Raw genomic sequence first — 21,433 nt, 5'->3', positions numbered from 1 at the left:
AATAAACTAAACTTACCATGTACTCGTCATCGGCGCTTCTATTTTCGAATCGTTTCAATCGCAACTTTAGTCTGCGCATTGTGTCGTCATAGTTTCTATTCAGTTCCGAAATCTTATCCTTGTAGAACGCATGGATTTCATCGACAGTGGGCTCAGGATCCTAATCGAAAGTTTAGTCGCATTAGTCACAGTGTTAGTGAGTGCAATTGGGGACAGAATTTCACCTGATCTTCATTTTGAACGTCGATTTTTCGTAACGGACTTAACAGGTCGCCAATGCTCGTCGGTGTTATTTTTCTATGCGTTGGGCTTGCCAGCAAGTCTTTGCTTTTGCGTTTAGGACTGGTTGGCTGGATGTTCGAGACATGATCATCGATTAGTTGCTCCTGATCGGAAAGTTCTGAACCGCTTTCGTTTGAATGGCGACGACTGTGTTGCGAAAAGACTTCTTCGGAATATCTGGAACGATTGAAAGAAAGTTAGCAACCGATGATCCGTTTAACGGCATTACTGGTGATCTTACTGCTTTTCCATGTCGGTACATTTCTGCTCGAAATAGGTTCGTAAATCTTCCATTTCACGGGCATGCACTTCATCCAGTTCCTTGCGAAGATCTTCCAGTTCAGTTGAACCACTTTTCACATTGGTCAATAGTTGCTGCAGCCGATTTATCTAAAAATCGGAGCTGATAATTTAGAAGAACATTCCACCCACGATAGCACACAATCGACCCTTACCTCCACATTCTTGTCATGTTTTTCCGTTTCCAATTGATCGTTCAAAATCTTCATCTCGGCATCGTGCCGGTTTTTCACCTTCTCCACCTCCTGGCTCAGGTAGTCGTGGAATTTACTTTGCACCATGAAAAAGATCCGTAGCTCGTCTTGTGACAGATACTTCTGAAATTGTTCGATCTGCTTCGATATGGGCAACGGTTCAAACGAATCATAACCAGCACCATCAACGGATTGCCGTTCGGTGGATGTACAGTACGATTTCTCCTCAATGTCGGTGAAGTTTTTCTCGTCCAAATTGTCGTCGCTTTCAACCAAATCTATTGATATTTCTGACAACCGTTGACTGCCACCCTGATCACGCATCCATTGAGTGCGGCGAACGAATTCTCCGGTTTCGGACACTTGTTTCCGGAGCTGCATAACTTCGGTCATCAGTTTATCACCTTGGAATCTTAACTGCTCGTTCATTCGGATATTTTGCTGCAGTGATGCAGTTAATGTCTCGATGATTTGATCACGCTCCGCCAGTTCGATGTTGAAGTCGAATGCCTGTAACGATAGAGATAAACGTAAGATTGGTTTTGGTATTTTCAAATAGAATTATCTTCAGCCTACCCGATTCACGTATTCATCTTGATAGGTGCGGTACTCCGTTGAAACCGTAGCTAAACTATACGAATCTCGAGCAGATGGTATGACATCCTTGATAGAATTACGCCTGGAGTCTAACTGCATATTTAACGCTGCCAAGCAGACGTCTTTACTCGCGACAATTTCTTCAAGCTCTTTAACCTTGCTCTCCATCAACTGAAGCATGTTCAAACTAACAACACTGTCAAAACTGTTGGCTTGTTGTTCGTTTTGAACGAAATCGGCTAGGTACGGCGACACCGGGAAAAACATATCGTTTAAGTAGTTCGCTTCGATTATCTTCCTCATTTCAGATCCTTTGTCTTTGATTTCATTGCTCACAATTGATAGCTGTGGAATCGTCGTCACAGGATACACTTTTGGTTCAAGAGAAATGTCCGATTCCTCGGTTATATCGTCCAGCATCTCTTTCACATAGTTACATTTTTCCATTGTCTTGACTACCACTGGCGGGAAGTCTTCAATTTCAATTTCTTCGATAATTTGCTGATGGGTTTTCGGTTTTGGTGGGTCGACGACCACCGACGTTTTCTCTTTGATTTTCTCCTTTATATCAGCAATACCATCCGAATATTCTATGGAGTCCGATTCAGCGATAGGTAAATCATTGACCGTTTTCGTCAAAATCTGTGATATTTCGTCTCTGATGATGAACTTTGAAGACGGATCCTCTTTCTCAATGGGTAATTTGTTGATCGTGTCACTTATAATATTAAAAACGTTTTCCGACATATTTTCGAGTGAATCTGGATCGTTAACATATTCAACTTGTTCTTTGCCCTTCGTATCAACTTTGTCTCCAAATACGTCTCCTGGGATGTCATCGATTGTGTCTCGCAGAATTCGATCCATTTCAGCTGACAATGAGTCCAGTGAATCCGGATCATTTTTATCTTCAAAAACTCCTGACGGCAATTCGTCGATAGTTTGCTCAACGATTTGTGTCATTAGAGGAATTTTATTGGCATTCGAATCCGAACAAGCTTCGGCATTGGGTGTCTCAATTTCCGTGAAATTTATTTTAGTTCTCGAATCTAAGTTGAGCGATGCATTGGAAACGACAATTTCTTCGACCGAATGGTCTTCTTCGAAACTTTCATCACTCTTCAGTGGATCGTTGGACGCTTCTGATTCTGCTAAGGCACTTGCATCACCTTCCTGCGCTGCAGGTTCATCCAAAATGTTATCCCTGCTTGATTCCTGTTTCCCCTCACTCAATAGTCCGCTTAATGAATTATCATCAGCTCCAATTTCCGAAACGTCATTGGTAGTATTGAAACTGTGATCGTCTTGCACTAGATTCTTCAACGAATCGATGCTCACTTTCTCGTTATTGATTAAAATCACATCTTCTTGTAATGGCGAAATTTCTTTCTGACTAGGACTTCTTATCAAATCAACTTTACTACTTCGTTCACGCACATCCAATTTTACATTCACTGATGCCACTTCATCATCGTCCGCGTCTCGATGGATTTTTATTTGAATCTTTCTCTCCGATAAGTCCTTCAATTTTGAAATTGACTCGACCAATTGCTCTTGCTGTTCGGATATGCTCGGTCTAATATCAGAGGATTCGTCAACATCTTCTTTCCGCGCTCCGCGTTTGTCCTCATCATCATCGACCGCAAAATGTTTGGCAATATTTTCTCCGGTCAACAGATCGTCAAGTAAATCGTCATCTTTGTCTGATTTATCCATGCCAAACAATTGTCGTTTCTTGATGTTAACACTTTGCTGAACGCTATCCGATTCGATATTTGACTCGACGGAAATGTGCTCTGATATTGAGTTGTTATCGTCGAAGTCGTCATCGTCATCCTCCTTCATTGCGATGTCCGTTTGTTTCGGTAATGCCATAGTTCGGTTAAATTGCAGGAGATATTTTCAGTATGTTCTGCTCAGGGTTTGTCATCTGAAATGAACCAGAAAATGATACAATTAGGCACAAGTTGTATAATAAATCACAAAAAAAAGGTTTTTGTGGGTGGGTGCCAAGCCCAAAAGGTTGGTTTATTAAAAGGAATCAAATGAAAAATCACAATAATGACACAATGTGTATTCAATTACCGAAACGAAAATCAATTCTCTATAAGCTAACCGCGGTCTTCGTTTATAATGTTGCTAGTACACTTTAGTTGTCACAATAAACATTTTCGATTTAAAAGTTTTTTTTTCTCCGCTGCCGATGTTTATGTCTACAATCCGTAACATATACTCTCTCTGACTTAGAGGATTGTGCTCATAAAAACATTGGCTTATATAAACGAACGTTGTTGATGTTATGACGAATGAATGAATTTGATAATAATCAATTGAATGGTATCGTCATTCATTAAAATACAGAATTTTCATTTACATATTTCGTGAATGAGTGCATGGGAGAAGGGTGTGCGGTGATTTTGTTTTGAAAATTAGAATGAAAAGTCGTGTCGTGAGGATTTTAAATAGTGAAAGTAACTAGGGGTGACAAGCTTTTTCATGGATTGTATAGACAATAAGGTACACTTTGGGTCACATTGCTCTTCAGCTAAGCTTGTCAAAGATTTTTTTTCAAAGTGACGAATTTGAATACTATGTGTCTAGCTACCCTCTCACGGTGTGCCTGAACTAGGGTTGCCATTTTTGAAAATTCGAAAAGAGGACATTTTGTACGAAAAAAGAGGACAAAAAGAGGACGCCTTTTAATTCGAAAAAGAGGACGAAAAGAGGACAAATAAAGAGTCTTAATTCTTTTATTATTCTATGTGGACCAATAGATATTCAAATAATTAGTGAGAAAAGTTAAAATTAAAATTTCATTTGGTTTGAGGCGAATCCGAGGTTTCAGTACCATTTGTAAACATGACCTTTTTTTTCTTTTTTTATAAAAACCTTCATATTCTTCCTTATTTTTCAGTAAAGTGATTCTTTTACTTTTTTTGCTAACTTTACTTGGAGTTCTTGAACTGTAAGCTACAAACATGCACTTATCTCAGAAGAAATTCATAAGTTTTTTTCGATACTCCATTTTTGTTTAGAAGTAAAAATCTAAAAAATAAGAAACGTGTTTCTTAATAATTTACAAATCTAGGCCTGTTCTAGGCACATTTTCTGAAATCTGACTGTTTCTGACCAATGTAGGAAAATTTTCTAAAACCTTTCCGTTTCTCACGAATTTCCTATATTCTGCCTATTTCACACCAATTTAGTTGCATTTTTAAATTGCTGCTAGAATATGATTCGATTTCAACTTAATTTCGTTTTTTGAATACTCCTGGTTTACTCCTTATTTTATGCATTTAAAAACATTAAAATTCCCAATCATAATGCTAAAGCTTCCTTAATTCCTAAATATGGAGTCGAATTTTTGACTGCGAGGACTAGTCAACTATATCATTCGAATGCAGTAGAAACTATGTAGTTTTAGAAATAGCTGCGCAGCGAAATTTTTTCCGTAAAATTTGACCACCAAACTTAACAGATTTTCGCTAAAATTTAACAATATTTTATAAAAAAGAGGACAAAAGAGGACGTTGTGTGAAAAAAGTGATGTTCTTAGAATTTTTACAAAAAAGAAGAATTAGACGAAAAAAGAGGACATGTCCTCTAAAAAGAGGACGAATGGCAACCCTAGCCTGAACGGACTTTAAGTGATAATTTTTGCAAACCTGATTTCTAATCTGGTTCTTAGACCATCACAAATTTCAAGGAACCTGAAGATTCGTATCTTCAAGACAAACTGTCTTTCAGTGCTGTTACATGGCTGTGATCCGTGGAAAGCGACGAACTCGATAGCATCACAGATTAAACTTTTTGTCAACAAATGTTTAAGACGTATCTTGAAGATCTTTTGGCCGAACGTCATGTCAAACGAAGATTTGTGGCGTATAACCGGTGTTAAGAACATGGAATTAATGATCAGGAGAAGAAAGTGGAATTGGATGGGACACATTCTACGAAGACCCAGTGAAGACATAGCGAAAGCTGAGCTAGACTGGAATCCACAGGGAAACAGGAAGAGGGGTCGTCCAGAGATTACGTGGAAGAAAACAATCATCGAAGAATCCAAGGACTAAGGAAATACTTGGAGCGAATCGAAAGACTTGGAGCGAAGTAAAAGACTTGGAGCGAAGTGAAAGACTTGGAGTGAAGTGAAAGACTTGGAGCGAAGTGAAAGACTTGGAGCGAAGTGAAGGACTTGGACCGAAGTGAAAGACTTGGAGCGAAGTGAAAGACTTGGAGCGAAGTGAAAACCTTTGAGCGAAATGAAAGACTTGATGCCTTATGCTCCCCACGGAGTAGGACAAGATGATGATGATGATGATGATACGGCACAAAAAACGTCGTTTGTAACTCGTGATAAAAGCAGAATTTGTCAGGGCACGTCGTAAGCTTTCCCTACTCAGATGATTGTGATTGTCCTCGTCCTGCTAATTTTAACGGAACATCAGTTAAGTACAACATGCGAGGATGCGGATTATAAACAACTACCAAAATATTCAGATTTCTTTAGAAAGTTTAGGGGTCATCCTCAAAGTATGCACGTCGCTAAAATGTATGAAGAAAGTATAGAAAATATATGGAGCATACAATTTTGAAATGCCTCCTCTAAAGGGCATACATAACTTGTGAATGACTTTTAAGTAAAAATTTTGTTGATTATCTACTGAATTTCTGTAGCGATTCCGTTTGACCCATATTTGGTAAGACTGACTTCTATTTGACTTCCACACAGGAAATTGAAAAATCAACCAATTGCAATGGGTGTAGCATCCCAACTTTCAATCAAAAATATTTAGTTGACCGCCTCAACGAATATATTCCAATGATCCGCTACTCATATACCTCATCTAATACTGAATTACATACAACCGTCATCGCATAAATTACTCACATTTGTAGGAGGATGATTAAGTTATGGATCATTGTTCTTTCAAATTATAAAAATTTCGGTTATTAAGTTATGGGAGTGTACGACCAAATTGAAAAAAATTCAGACACATTCCGAGTGAGTAAATCAAGTGGGAAATATATGATGTGAATAAATATGTTCCGAAACGTGAAACGACTCAATTTAGCATACGAAAATCCTGACATATCTTTATTCTAATACAAGCGAGGTTACCGATAATTAATTTAGCTCTACCAATGTTTCTCCATCTAAGCGAAACTGCTACACAATTAACTAGACATTGAATATGTCTCCCTCAACGTTATACACAACAAAAAATGGGATTAATTTTCTCGATTCGAAGGTAGGTCTTCCAATCAGTCAAAATGGAAATTGGGTTAGCGTCGAAGAAGCCGCCCCACCTTGAAGCACGAATTAATTAAGGCAAGTGGCTAATTGATTGAATGTAATATATCAGCGACATTAAATGATGTGTTAAATAAGACGTAAAGTCAAAAGGAAAAGTAGTTCAATGAAGTGATAGCATAGAATTCCGTGACACAAGATTATGGAAATGAAAAAAAAATGCGAGAGAAACATGGGAGTTGGTTTCGGTTGCGGCGCTGTTAATTTTTCTGTATTTTTATTCTAAATCGATTCTCATTTATTTGTTATTCGGAAAAGTTGTGCTGCTCTTTTCCAACATGCGAAATGAAAGTATAATATTGCTAATAAACAATCATTAGCCGGAAAAAAAAACTAAAAATATCTCACCATAAAGAAGGAATCGCATGCGAACGGAAAATTCAAATTTTATATATTTGACAACATACATATAACAACAAAGTTACAAGTTCAATTTGATTTATGGAATTCTCTGTCAAGTTTTCATGAAAAGGGAAGTTTACCTGACGTTTCATAGATTTTATTTCCCAAAGAAAAATTTATCGGAAAATTTCAAGGTTGCAAATTTAATTTTCTTCTAAATTCAAAACCTGCCATTTTTCTTTGTACATACGAACATCAAGGTGAATTGAGACGTATACGATTGCCGGTTTCAATTTAATATTTTCGCTCTCCAACCGATGTCTACCTCTGACTACTAGTACGTAGTACATTTTATACAATCTACTGAAGGAATTTTAATTGAATTGAAATTTACCATGTGTTATTTATCATCGATATTCGTATAAGCCATGGGGAATTTTGGTGCCAATTTAATTTAATTTGTGTTAATACGAAATAGTGCAGATAACGACGAATGTATGTTCCTTGCAGCCACTCACTTCAATCACAATTTTAAATTTAATTTGATTGTTTTTTCTCGGTAGTATAATTTCACATGATTCATTCGAAGAAAAAGATTTTTTTTTTCTTCCTAATTCAACACTCACATATGTCAGTTACCAAAAATACCGACGAAACTTCTCAATTTTCAAAAAAAAAAAAAAAATAAAAAAAAAATTTCCACTTGACTAGTTCCAGTATAACTGTAATTGCCTGACCCACTTAACAAAATAACCATAACATATACTTCCAACGAAATTGATTTAAAAAATCCACATTTTAATCCACATATGATCCATATCTTCAAATAAATAGATTCGTTCTGTACAACTGCATCATCATATGCACCAGAAATGCAATAGAATATTACTTAACATTTATTGCACCCAAATAGAACGCACACTTAAAAACCGAATTCGACTATATCCCATTCAAACATTCAGCTTCAGCAACACAATGCACTATATATGTAAGCTCGCTGACTGTGGCACCCGAGTCTAATTAAAACGCGTGTGTGTACGAATGATATTTTATTAATATAACACTGAAAGAAGAACATTTTGTTCGCGACCGCAGCGTAAAGACGACAGTTTTTTGTTTCTTTTGGTTTCTTCCTTTTTTTTCTATTTTTCATGTTTAGAAAATGGACGAAAATAAAACATAGAAAAACTATAAAGTCAAACAGGCAATATACTCTCAATTTATTTACCGTAGTGTCTTCACAGTATGAGAGATTCTTTAGTTATGTTGATATTTTCAGCGTTTCGTGACAGTTAAAGGGGAGAATCACAACGACTGAAAGTTGCCCGAACCAACTAAGTAAAATTTCATTCGATTTCGCAGCAACATCGATTGATTTTCCTCAGAATCATCTGATATCGACAATGATTACAAAAATAAGCGACGAGCTCTAATTGGTATTCTCTGATATAGCAAAATCAAATTCAAACAAGTGAAGTAAAAGATTTTGCTTCAGACACAAACCAACAGCAATAAACAAAAGAAGGAACAGATTGACTGATTACAATATGATGCACTTTCCGTTTCTAAGACGTTCAAATTAGATTGGAATATCATTTCCTAATAACTCGTCCGTGCCACTTAAATGTTACAAATGTTGCTTGAAAATAAGCGAAATGAATGTATGAAAATTGTGTATTCAACTGGGTATATACAAAAACCATACACTGATATAATCAAATCGTAACAGTTCTAAACGGTGCGGTATGATAGATATATTTATACAAATCTAATGTTTACGTATTAACTCCAGTCAGAAGATTGCAATGAAAATTGGAAAACGAAAATAAAAATTTTTTGTAACATTTTTCAATGACGAGGCGTACGATGATTGAAGTTGTAAATGAATCTCATGGAAGCATGCACAATTCTAAAATTGGATTGATGGTATTTTCAGCCTTTAAAACCTTAATTTCCAGTTAAGCGAATGTATTAAAAAAATGACAAAACACAAATGGTTTTAAGGATTTAGATGTTTGAGGCGTTTAGTGTTTTGTTATTTCAATTTGATTACATTGATGTGACGTGTTGAGTATTTTATGATTTGTTTTTGGTTTTGATATTACTTTTGCTCTTATTTGTTATTTCAGTTGAAATAATTATAGAAGCTGATGCTGATTATTTCAATGCAATATTGGAAGTGTTGCGTTTCGGTTTTATGTCTGACGTCCGGTGTTGCAGGAAATAATTCTGATGAGTATAGTCAATGTATCGCAACTAATTCGATGTTGTTGGTGTTCGTTGTAAGATTATGCAATACTAGCAATGACAAATGGACGAATGCTAACGTGTTAGTCGTCTTACATCTGACAACGATCTATGAAAAGAATGTTCTAGACTGTAGGAGGAAAAGATTTCACATAGATTTCCAATTGGCGAATAACTTTGAGCGACGAATAGCGGCTAAATGTGGCAAGTGTTTAACAAAAGAAGTAACAGATTCAATGATTATATCACGCTAAGCACTGTCATGAATGCGAGGATTTTATTGGTTAGGTTAACCATATTTGAAAAGTTAATTCGTTCGTCTACAGATTATAAATTATGGAAGGACAAATCTTCCAATTTTTCCGTTTCGATTCAAATTGGGGCAAATTCAGGTCAATAATGAATGCGGTCTTAGTACGGTTTATACTGATGACGAAATATCCGGACTGGTCGAAGAATCTTTACTGGGTTCAGTAGATACGCTTTGAAAACTGTGCATCATGTAAATCTGTTCATAAGTCTCATTTAGGACTAATAACAGGATGACCTGTTTGTGACGTATGGCTAAAATGGCTAAAGCGGAGAAGAAGATAGGCTCAAAATTCCCAAAATTGTTTTTGTCAAATTGTGGCTCAAGCCGTCTTCTAACATCAACGCTAACATACGAGCGTGAATTTCTTTCATATTACGGAGAGTTTCTAAAGAAATTTCTGTTGTAAAGATAAACAAAACGCCTTTGCATGGATCCCCTTTGTGCAGTAGCCGCGATCGCCCGGGTTAGAAGGATAAATTCTATTGTTTTTTTTAAACAAATTAAGAACCGCCCCGGTCAGAGCTTTATAAACTTCCAATCGCTTAGATTAAAAGATTTTCTGGAACGGCCCCTGGAGAGACAGTACTCCTCTGTTGGACTAATTTGGACAATTATGATTAGACTATTATTTCAGTCAGAAGCTTTTTGAATATCGTTGAAACAGCTATTATGACATGTTTGTGTTTAGAAAAAGTTGAATAACTTTGGCGGAATAGCAGCCCTAAACTAGCCCCAAACGTTAAACTATACTTTCGACTAGGAATATTATGCATAATCTCGAAACCAGCCAATATGACATGTTTTTTTGAGAAAAAATCGAATAACTTTGGTATTTGAGCAGCCCTAAACTCGGGACCGGTTTCAATCGTCAGCCCTAAGGTGATACTATTAACTTTGGCAACAAGCGGTCTCCGATTTTAATGAGTTATAGTTCGTTGGATTCGTCTTTCAAATTTAGCGAACACGTATCTTTCACATTTTCGAACAAAAATTATTTTCTGTGAAAAGCGTTCAACTGTAAAGTTATGCCAGAGGGTACAGAAAACCGTTTTTCGGCAATAACTCAAGAAAAAATTATTTCAATTTACTGTAATGTCGTACTAATATCGGCCTTAGAATCACATGTACAATACATGATGTACTATTGAGCCGAATAGGGACTTATTGGTTTCAAAATTCATCCACACTGAAATATGTGCAGTTGTAGTTTTCAACCGAAGACTTACACAGTTCTTACAGAAATTTATCGAGGTACACAAAACGTACATAGTTGTGTGGGGATCATTGAAAGGTAATTTTATGTGCTTTTGGGTTTAAATAGGGTCTTGTGTGGTTTGCATGCATCTACGATGAAATAGAAGTTGAAATGATTAAGTGTCCATATTTCATCGCATATGCATACAAACCCTATTTGGCCCAAAAGCACATTAAATTACCTTTCAAATGATACCCCACACGACCATGTACTTTTGTGTACCACCTCGAGAAATCTCTGTAAGAACAGTGTAAGTCTAGAAAACTTTAAATGCACATATTTCAGTGTGGATGAATTTTAAAACTAATAAGTCACTATTTGGCTCATAGTACATGTGATTACCTTTCTAATGACACCCCAGACGACACTGTGAGGCTCGTGTAACTGGAGAAATTTTTGTAAGAAAAGTGCAACTTTCATTTCATTTCATTTATTTCAGTTTCAAAATTACAAATACAAAAAACATCTGCGTAGCTCTAGTGTGACGAAGTCGATTCGAAAGAGCTACTTTTCGGTTTTTGATCCCCTTTCACCAGCCACACAAGCTTCGAAGAATCTTTTTGAAAGTGGTTTTGGCTTCTTGGGTCGAATACCTTTTTAGGCACATATTAAAAAAATCCACTGAAAAATGCCTCCGATTTGGGTAGACTGTTGTCTAAAAGAATCCCTCTCTACGACTTTTGTTTTTGGGCAAATCTGTGTCAAAACTTAAATAATCGAAAGAACGAAATTTGACGAGAAATCGTTTTATTAAAAGGTCGTGAAAAACAAGTCAACCTTTCGATTTTCAATTTGTCTGGCACGACAGGTAATGCATTTCAATTCTTATTTTTAATATTTCAGTTTTCATTTGGATACCTTCAATGCCATCATTCCCACATCAATTTGGATTTCCTATAATGTGTGACGGCTAACCTTAACTATACACTCCATAAATACTCTGGGTAGCAACATGGCATAGGTGTCAGATCGTGACCTTATGACGGACTGATGTCAGATCGTGGCCTTACAGGGCCTATTTTACGAAAACATGTTTCTCAAGTTTTTGAATGTTTCCAAAATGTTTCTTAAAGTTTTTTAAAGTTTCTTAAAGTTTCTTAAGGAAACTTTTCTAGAAACTTTAAGAAACTTTGAGAAACTTTAAGAAACTTTTCAGAAACATTTTGGAAACTTTCAAAAACTTGAGAAACATGTTTCCGTAAAATAGGCCCTGTGGCCTTATGATGTATGTACAAATGTGCTCGGCCTAACGCGTGAGCGAGACTTTGCTACAAGTTATTTGGTTTGGTTGTATTCTAGGCATGAGCTTAGACAAATTAAAACAATATCTCAGTTTTTACAAAGACTCGAAATCCAACCCAAAATTGTTGCGACACCATGGTGTGTTCCTCAATAAATCGTTTCAAAATTGTTAATTTACATAGACCAAGTACACACACTGAATATCGAACTCGCAATGACTGTAAAAGGATCTGGGTGTAGGCAAACAATACTGGAGGTCATTGCTGGAGTTGTTATAACAATACCAATTTGATCGAATTTTAAATTTAAAGTTTATTAAAATCGATACAATTTCCATCGAACTAACCTTGCATGCAAGAGGTATGCATTCATAATCAGACGGATTCATATCATCAGTTAGCGACAGTTACGACAAAAATAACCAATCGGCTGATGTATAGCGAAACCCAAAACGAAAAAAAAACTTTTGCGGAAACGGAAAAATAATTATTTAATATAAAGGAAGCAAGAGATTCCGTAGGTTCTAGTGACACATGCACTACACGTAGAGTATAAGGTTGCATTTTCTTACCGTATTATTCATTGAGAGAAGGATAACATCGTTGTTGACACAGGCCAGCTTTACAATTTAGGTCACCAAGCACAAAGAGTTTATTTTCATCACAACATGTTAAAGGCAAGCAGCCGATTGAATTCAATTTACTGCTGAACAACAAATACTACACCGATTTTGTAACATTCCAAAGCAAAAAAAAAAGATTTTTCTTAAGTAAAATTCAAAACACAAACAATTTTAAACCAGAAAATGCAACACGGGCCTAATGTTCACCAGGAAAATTGATTTCTTTGATTAGGCAGGCACTTGTCTCGTATTGCTTAAGTCTACTAGGCTAATACACACTTAGGCACTTTGTTTTAAATTAATTCTAAAAGGAGCCTCCAACTATAATCAACCGATAAATTAAAAGTAACAAATAACTCTAACCACAAACAACAATTTTTTTTTGTATTTCTGTTGGATAACTTTGGTCGATAATGTAGATTGTGTCACTGTCAAACGAACAAAATATAAATGTCAGCTGGGTCGATTCTGGTGGGGAGTTTTTTTTTTCTAGTGACAGGTCACGTCACACATGCACTTTGTTTTTATTTTGTTTTGGTTTTTGTACTTCCGATATTCCAATAAAAAAGGTAAATTCGACAGTGATTGCGCCACTTAATTTGCCTCAGTCAACCACGAATTCATTTGCCTGTCACTTCCCCAGAAGAGTCATGGTGAACATCAGTTTGTCTCTCGACCGTTCCGATCGTAAGTACAACCCCGGTGATGTAATAAACTTGGAGGCACGGGTTCAAGTCAATTCGGAACAGAAGTACCGAACGATTTACGCGCGGGTTCAAGGATACGCACATGTAGAATGGACGGAATCGCGTCAGGTTCAACGTAACGGGAAATCACACACCGAATATACGACCTACAGTTCTCATGAAACTATGTTCCAACAATATCAAACGTTGGCTGGCACAAGATCGGGTGAGAGTAAATGAATTTCCGTCAGTTGAACAGCAATTCGGTGTATACCCTGTTCAGTATGCGAATGTCAATTAGATCTCTGAACTAACATAAGAAAATGTTCTAGGTCCTGAAGAACGCCTCACAGCTGGAACATATGTTTACCATGCTAGATTCGTGCTTCCGGCAAGCCTGCCCGAAAATCACGAAAATGATTACGGTCACATACGGTACGAAGCGAAAGTGCACATGGATGTTCCATGGGGCTTCGACGAAAAGGAGCGCACGTCGTTCTACATAAATCCCCGATTCGATCTGAATGAATTCCCCCATCTACGGGAACCGATTTCTGAAGCCGCAAGCAAAACTTTCGGCTGTTGCTGTTGGGAGTCGGAACCGCTACAAATTTTGAATGTCCTACCTCGTAGAGGTTTCGTGCCTGGTGACCGAGTTCCGTACTCAATCGAATTGCAAAATGAAAGCGATGTGGCGATTGATTCAGCCACGGTAAGACTTGTGGAGAGAATAGTTTACCATGCGCATAGTCCGCGATCTAAGACTCGTGAAAGTAGTCGCACACTATGGTCGTACGATTTCATCAGTGCAAATAATCGACAGCTGGTCTCTGCACTGCAAAACAAGGTGTACTCAACGGAAATATTTTTCGATCCGTCGTGGGACTTTCAATATTTCACTGGTTGTGGAATTATCACCGTTGAGTATCACCTGAAATCGAAAGCTCGAACTTCGGGCTGTCATACCAATCTGAGCAACGACACTTCGATCACTGTTGGAACAATATCTTCAGGGATATACGAGAGTAGATTGCCGCCATTGGCTCCAATTGCACCAATGGCACCATTGATGCCGTTTCCGTCAGCACCTTCTGCACCGCCAGGTGAACCAATTTCTGAACAACCATTACCGTCGTACAGTGATACGCAATCTAAGCCGATGGCACCAGGTATTGGATGGTCTGGAACAGCTAGTATGGAAACCCGTAAGTACCTTTGACTTTTGCATGAGTGATGAGTCACTAAGCAATTCAAACAAAATGAGTTTCCAAAATTGTATTTGCCAATCAAATGTCAATTTCTCTCTGCTCTCGCTCTAGCACCACCGAGTTTTACCGAAATCGAATTTATGAAGAAGAACGGAAAACAGGAGAAACAATAGATCGGTGATGGTACCTGCCTGATGGCAGACAGATCGAAATTTTTAAGACATTATTATGCCTCTTTAAGAGACGTGTAAGTTCAAAGTTAAACAAACGCTATTTGATTTTGCTTTAAGTGTTATGATATATGAAATCTATTGTGCAAGAGTTGTTTCCTTTTTACAAGGTCTCTTGTTTAATGTTATGTTAATGGTTGCCTTACAAAGATAAATCGGGCGTACAATTGACAAGTATAATATTCTCACGCGATATTATGTAACCACATTAGTGCCTAAGGTGTAATTTTGTAATCTCAAAATATTTTTCAAAGAAATTTATTCAACAAAGAAAATATTTATTTTGGGCAGGTGCTGATTTGTAAATTTCATTCTCCTGCCCGCACTTCTGTTGCATAGTTACCTCATCATTTCAACCTGACCGTACTCAATCATCATCAGAAACGAGACTGACAACCAACAGATCTAATTCATTTTGTCTGACAGAATCTTTGTTACAGCAACAGCACTGACGCGTCCTTTAATTATGTTGTTCCATAAAATATGCGCTCCGTTCATATCCAGCACGCAAATCAATTTTAAAATGAAATGAAAGCAAGAATCAACAAAGAAGAAATCTTTGGAAATATTAGCAACATTTTTGATTAGAGAGACATCACAGGATCAAGGCTGCACTTTCAGTCTTTGTGTAATGGACACCATGGTAAGTATCAATTAAAAGCCCTTATGATGCAGAATGTATGACCAATGAATATAAATTGTGTACAAAACTGTCGTTCAGAGTGTGTTCAAAGCATACGGACGCGAAGACCATACTTTTAAAAAATCTGAATTTTTCCAATTTTTTTTCGTAAACGTTTTAATCGGAAAAAACTGGACGCTAGCTTAAAATGTAGCCAAGGGCAGGCTCTACTAATTACGGTATGAACCACAAGTCTCTCACTCGCCAATTTTTTCGGCTAAGTAGGTTTTCTCTAGAATTTTTACTTTTTTCGAGGCATTAACACTCAGCAGTCGGACTTCGAAAATTGTGTTAATCGTGCTGGTATGGGGACAATTAACATTTTAAATGCAGCGAGTAAATAAAAATTTTTGACAGAAATTCGAATCATGAATCATGAATAACACATTTAAAAGCTGAAAATAGTAAAACTTAGTTTTTTAAGAGAAGTCAATTTGTTATATATTTGAAAACACTCGTAAAAATGCCCCGTTTTTGAGCCTTCCAACAGCGAAACCAATAAATTTTTAAATTTACCTATCGAAAGTGTACGCTTGCTAGATTCGCTATTGAAAACCCTACAAAATGAGCTATCACAACATTAGTTTGACTAAAAATTTCCCAGAAGAGATGATTTTTTCACATACAAAATTCTTGAAAATTCCACCTCGGTGAAACTTGGTGCTATACCAAAATGACGGTAAAACATTTTTTCAACTTTTTTTTTATTTTTGTATGTTCTAGTAGACCCTCTAGATGCCGTACAGAGTGAAAACTCAGCAAAAGCATCTGCAGATTTTTTTTGGTTCGGACCCATAATCCAAGTATCTCGTGTAGCTCGAAAATTTTTGATAAAGTGACGGTGCAAGCTTATATTGACTTATAAAAAAAAAAGCTGATGCAGGAATGACTAAAAAAAATGAAATCGACACACCCTAATGGTTAGGTCCTTTATTTTGACATTCGGATAATGAATGACTCCTGCCTGGGCTTCTGCCGTGTTTATATCATTCATATTGAACTTGAACAAATATGGAAAACAATACCATCTCAAGCACCTAACTGCATTTATTAAGGTGCTTAAAATGCAACGTAGCCTTTACATTTTACATTCAAAATTAGAACTTAGTCAACTGTGGATGATTCTACAAACAAAGGAATAAGGTGGTATTGTGACAGCTTCAAAACGAAGTTTGTTTGCAAGAGAGGGTATTGGTAAAACCAACGTGTAATGTAAAATACGTAGCAGTGTGTGACTAGCATAATTTTTGGTATGTTGGCCCTTGGAAATTGTGTATAATGTTTATAAATACTAGCCTCACGATACTTACACAATTTAACTTTTTATTTATTCAAAATTATTAAATCTACTCGCTAACCTCGTATGGAATACTTTAAACACAAAATACTACTTTAGGTACCATTTAGGAAGATCCATCATTTCCTTCACGGCTAGGTTCATGAACGAGAATACTCATTTGAATTGATACCGCTGCCAAAGTGTATAACGTTTAAGATTATGCTTCTATATACGTCTTCAACTCTGATAGACAATGCATCTCTTCTAGCATTCTGTCTACGCTTCTTGACATCTATAATGCTTTGGTTATTTCAACCATCGGTAATGTAATGATAAGGCAGCTGTCTTGACAATGACCATTGGTCGAGTGTCGAGTCGAATCTTTAATGTAATTGAAATTTGAAACTCCATTCCCTTTGGGAATAAATCCTCTGTCTATTCATATTGCTTACTACATTACAATCAGAATTTGTGTTTTTCGCATTCAATCAACGCACTTCAAGCATTCGTGGTACTCTTAAATGGATACTGAAACTTGACAGTGTCTCACACAACGGTAAAACAATGTAAGAAACTATTTCATAGGAGCAGCTGTCCACGATCACTTTAGCTTGAACTGCGTTGATTCAATCAATATTGGAGTGACTAAATCAAAACATAAGTATCGGTATCGGTATCGGTATTGGTACCGTTGTCATTTGTGAGAAATTTAGCTTCGCTCACATAAACGAAGGCATAGTCTTCGTCCAATTCAAAGACTTCGCTCTGCACGGTCTGGTAAGTATCCGAGTTTCTGACTATGAGCACAACTCTACCCACACAAATGAGGTCATCACTTCCTGTTTCCTCGTCGATCCCCACTGAGAAATTCTCTGTTCGATTCATTGCGAAAAATGCGGAGTCAATTGTAAAACTGCAAGAGGGAAGAGAATTTAGTTGTCTGTTGAATCCACTTTCAATTGTGTTTTTCTCGACAAAACATAAATTCACTTTGACTTACTTAACAATCAGACTCTTTTCCACTCGGTCGAAACGAAGTTGTTTTACAGCCGGTGTGGCATTTAATTTCAAAGTAATTGGTTCTGCTTGCTGTCCATACATCAGATCTAACTCTTTTACCCGATAATAATTGCCGCTCACTTTAAATGTTTCACCAGTGTGATTGAAACCGTTGCTGCTGTAAGTGTAGTCGTTAAAATTTGAAACGTTTTTAACGTCTCCAATTCGTGAAAATTTGGTTTTTCCGATGCACGAAAGTTCACTGTCATTTGCGCGGATGCCAACTTCTTCTACTATGTGACACTTCTCAAATCTTTTGAAAATAAATTCCCCATAACTCACTTCATACCTAAAAAGAGGAGGACACGGTTCATGTCGCTTCTATCTGATCTGTATCTACAACTTACGAGATATGAAATTTATTCGGTTCGTTGGTTTCATCGGCAATCAAGTTATATTGTATTTGATGCTCATCCATTTGAACCTTCTCCGTCTTCTCTGAGTTTGATAGACAAATAACACTCGGGAAAATCAAAAACCGTGCAATAAACAGGAAGAACTCCATTCTGTCTCGCGAAAATATTCTTACTGTCAATCGTAGTTTAATTCCAAATGCTTACTGACTTCCCAGAGCGTGTAAATCATCCTTTTATTGACAATCCAACTTGTTAAAAAATTTATTTATTCTTCGAACAATGAAGAAATTTCCAACAGAATTGTGTGGTTCTAAACAGATAGTCAAACAAAAGTACGACAAAGTATGATGAGTTTTTGTGTACTTTCGATTAGCTTAGTCAGTCAGTCTTTTTAGAAGAGATGTGTTTGCTATTATCAAAACTAAATTTACTTCAATCAAACATGACTAAGTCGAAAGAAATTTGTGTACTTGCTTATCATATACAACTTCTACCGCAAAGATGTAAGTACTTTCTCAGACGACATACATATAATCATTACTTTGTTTGATCTATGATCTCTAACATATTTATACAAAAATCGCTGAAATATTTATTCTCACCTTGTTTAAGGTGATTTGCATATTGATTAAAGTATTGAAATTTCGGCTACAAGTTTCAGATTTTAGAACATTTTTTCAAAATAATGTTAGTACACATCTCGTATGTCTATCTGTTTTTAAGTTCGTTCGGTAAGCTTCATACAACTGAAAATGTGTAGCAATTAGCTCTTCCTTAACACGTAGGGGATAATGCTCGAGCAGGCACTTTAGGCACTCCGGAAAGTGCTAAGGGAGTCGAGGAATACCTCCAAATAAATTTCTAAAAATCAAAAGTCAAATTTTTGACGCTTAATGCAAATATGGTAACACTAACGCTAATCGCTAAATTTGAATGGTGAACTGTCATCTAAAAAATAATAAAATTTTAAATAGACAGATTTTGATCAAACACAATGCCAGAGTGTAGCGCATGATCTCAGGACTCCGGTACATCAATTAATTTTTCAATCGGACTTTGTGCGATAAGACTTTCAAACCATGAGTTAATCAATCAGTAAAAATGAATTTTCATTGCCAATTCGCAACGTTAAAAATATCGAATGTCCGAAGAAAAGCATGTGTCTACCTTTTTTGCCAAGGTAGACATAGTGATTTTTTCGAAAATAGTTTAATAGATAGAAGCAAACTGGAAATTGCAACAAGAGCGAATTTTACGACCAGAGTTGGAATTTACTAATTTTCCGGGACATTCCAGCGTAAGTCATACACATATGATATCGCTATATATTCTCAGTCAATACAACATCAGCTAATGACATAGTAAAAATACAAGGATATGGCAGAAATATGGGCATATGGAGTGTTGAGTTATCCAAAATACAAAGAAATGACAGAAATATGGGTATATGGAGTGTTGAGTTATCCAAAATACAAGGAAATGGCAGAAATGGGTGTATGGAGTGTTGAGTTATCCAAAATACAAGGAAATGGTTATATAGAGTGTTAAGTTATCCAAAATACAAGGAAATGGAAGAAATGGGTGTATGGAGTGTTGAGTTATCCAAAATACAAGGAAATGGCGAAATTGGTGTATGGAGTGTTGAGTTATCCAAAATACAAGGAAATGGCGAAATTGGTGTATGAAGTGTTGAGTTATCCAAAATACAAGGAAATGGCGAAATTGGTGTATGGAGTGTTGAGTTATCCAAAATACAAGGAACTGGCAGAAATAAGTGTATGTAGTGTTGAGTTATCCAAAATACAAGTAAATGGCAGAAATGGGTGTATTAAGTGTTGAGTTATCCAAAATACAAGGAAATGGCAGAAATGGGTGTATGTAGTGTTGAGTTATCCAAAATACAAGGAAATGGCAGAAATGGGTGTATGGAGTGTTGAGTTATCCAAAATACAAGGAAATGGTTATATAGAGTGTTAAGTTATCCAAAATACAAGGAAATGGAAGAAATGGGTGTATGGAGTGTTGAGTTATCCAAAATACAAGGAAATGGCGAAATTGGTGTATGGAGTGTTGAGTTATCCAAAATACAAGGAACTGGCAAAATACAAGTAAATGGCAGAAATGGGTGTATGGAGTGTTGAGTTATCCAAAATACAAGGAAATGGCAGAAATGGGTGTATGGAGTGTTGAGTTATCCAAAATACAAGGAAATGGCAGAAATGGGTGTATGTAGTGTTGAGTTATCCAAAATACAAGGAAATGACAGAAATTGGTGTATGGAGTGTTGAGTTATCCAAAATACAAGGAAATGACAGAAATTGGTGTATGTAGCGTTGAGTTATCCAAAATACAAGGAAATGGCAGAAATGGGTGTATGTAGTGTTGAGTTATCCAAAATACAATGAAATGGCAGAAATGGGTGTATGGAGTGTTGAGTTATCCAAAATACAAGGAAATGGCAGAAATGGGTGTATGGAGTGTTGAGTTATCCAAAATACAAGGAAATGGCAGAAATGGGTGTATGGAGTGTTGAGTTATCCAAAATACAAGGAAATGACAGAAATGGGTGTATGGAGTGTTGAGTTATCCAAAATACAAGGAAATGGCAGAAATGGGTGTATGGAGTGTTGAGTTATCCAAAATACAAGGAAATGGCAGAAATGGGTGTATGGAGTGTTGAGTTATCCAAAATACAAGGAAATGGCAGAAATGGCTATATGTTACCGATAAAATTCTAGAAAATAAATTAACTAAATTTTGCGTCACAAAGTGGCAGATGATTCGGCATTTTTTTTTGTTTTTCCTTTGTTTCAGGTCTTTTATTTTCCCTATTTTATCAATTTTCTTCACAGTACTTTCCTCAGCATCTGCCACTTGTGACGCAAAATTCTTTTAATAATTTTTTTTCTAGAATTTTTTATGAAATATTTTCCCTTTGTCTTTTTCCAAGCGAATCTGTGAGCGTCAGCCCCATCGATATTAGTTCTTTTGTAAGTGGATAAAAGAAATTTCAATTCCCCATTTCACGTATTTTTAGGCAACTCCGGTCAATTCCTTATAATTCCATCAATTTGTCGTATTTTCATCAATTACAATTATTTACCGGATACACATGCAATTCCTTTGAGGGTTTGTTATCCGAGTCGGTTACCCCTCGTGAAAAACAAAGTGACAATTCGTGTGATTGGAAGTGGTTGAAAGTATCATCCGGTAGAAAGCAAACAA

The 21,433-nt window shown here is 36.5% G+C and overlaps 3 protein-coding genes across 5 annotated transcripts in view; 1 reads left to right on the top strand and 2 right to left on the bottom strand.

Annotated features, from left to right (window-relative positions):
* LOC119078320 (rootletin) overlaps positions 1-13,092 on the bottom strand; it is a 44,683-nt gene extending 31,591 nt beyond the window's left edge. For both annotated transcript variants that reach the window (XM_037185824.1, XM_037185825.1), the window contains exons 1-6: positions 12,658-13,092; positions 1,353-3,303; positions 738-1,286; positions 524-672; positions 225-459; positions 17-160 (exon numbers count right to left, since the gene is read on the bottom strand). In XM_037185824.1, coding sequence (XP_037041719.1) covers positions 17-160; positions 225-459; positions 524-672; positions 738-1,286; positions 1,353-3,248 — 2,973 coding nt within the window. In that variant the 5' untranslated portion in view covers positions 3,249-3,303; positions 12,658-13,092. The remainder of the gene's footprint in view (positions 1-16; positions 161-224; positions 460-523; positions 673-737; positions 1,287-1,352; positions 3,304-12,657) is intronic.
* Positions 13,093-13,186: 94 nt separating this feature from the next.
* On the top strand, positions 13,187-15,078 carry LOC119078324 (arrestin domain-containing protein 17-like). 2 transcript variants are annotated; one of them, XM_037185833.1, is made up of 4 exons: positions 13,187-13,277; positions 13,352-13,620; positions 13,727-14,599; positions 14,714-15,078. In XM_037185833.1, exons 2-4 carry the CDS (start codon positions 13,359-13,361, stop codon positions 14,773-14,775), a joined length of 1,197 nt encoding a protein of 398 aa, XP_037041728.1. In that variant the 5' UTR covers positions 13,187-13,277; positions 13,352-13,358; the 3' UTR covers positions 14,776-15,078. The 2 variants fall into 2 exon arrangements, with proteins under 2 accessions (XP_037041728.1, XP_037041727.1); XM_037185832.1 differs by having other exon boundaries at positions 13,235-13,620.
* A 2,135-nt stretch (positions 15,079-17,213) lies between these two features.
* On the bottom strand, positions 17,214-18,433 carry LOC119078325. The gene is made up of 3 exons (XM_037185834.1): positions 18,200-18,433; positions 17,794-18,141; positions 17,214-17,706 (listed from the first exon to the last, which is right to left on the bottom strand). The coding sequence occupies exons 1-3, from the start codon at positions 18,355-18,357 to the stop codon at positions 17,439-17,441; spliced, it is 774 nt and encodes a 257-aa protein (XP_037041729.1). The 5' UTR covers positions 18,358-18,433; the 3' UTR covers positions 17,214-17,438.
* Positions 18,434-21,433: the final 3,000 nt, after the last annotated feature.

The sequence above is a fragment of the Bradysia coprophila genome, unplaced genomic scaffold (genome assembly GCF_014529535.1).
Source record: "Bradysia coprophila strain Holo2 unplaced genomic scaffold, BU_Bcop_v1 contig_248, whole genome shotgun sequence".
Lineage (NCBI taxonomy): Eukaryota > Metazoa > Arthropoda > Insecta > Diptera > Sciaridae > Bradysia > Bradysia coprophila.
The sequence above is the reverse complement of the archived record's forward strand: the minus strand, read 5'-3'. Positions and strand labels throughout refer to the sequence as shown.

Excerpts from the sequence above, each read along its gene's own strand:
- LOC119078324 (XM_037185833.1), top strand. The coding sequence starts at position 13,359 with ATGGTGAACATCAGTTTGTCTCTCGACCGTTCCGATCGTAAGTACAAC. Across the intron at positions 13,621-13,726 it reads GTTGGCTGGCACAAGATCGG|GTCCTGAAGAACGCCTCACA; the intron begins GTGAGAGTAAAT and ends AAAATGTTCTAG. Across the intron at positions 14,600-14,713 it reads AACAGCTAGTATGGAAACCC|CACCACCGAGTTTTACCGAA; the intron begins GTAAGTACCTTT and ends CTCTCGCTCTAG.
- LOC119078325 (XM_037185834.1), bottom strand. The coding sequence starts at position 18,357 with ATGGAGTTCTTCCTGTTTATTGCACGGTTTTTGATTTTCCCGAGTGTT. Across the intron at positions 18,142-18,199 it reads CCGAATAAATTTCATATCTC|GTATGAAGTGAGTTATGGGG; the intron begins GTAAGTTGTAGA and ends TCCTCTTTTTAG. Across the intron at positions 17,707-17,793 it reads GAAAAGAGTCTGATTGTTAA|TTTTACAATTGACTCCGCAT; the intron begins GTAAGTCAAAGT and ends TCCCTCTTGCAG.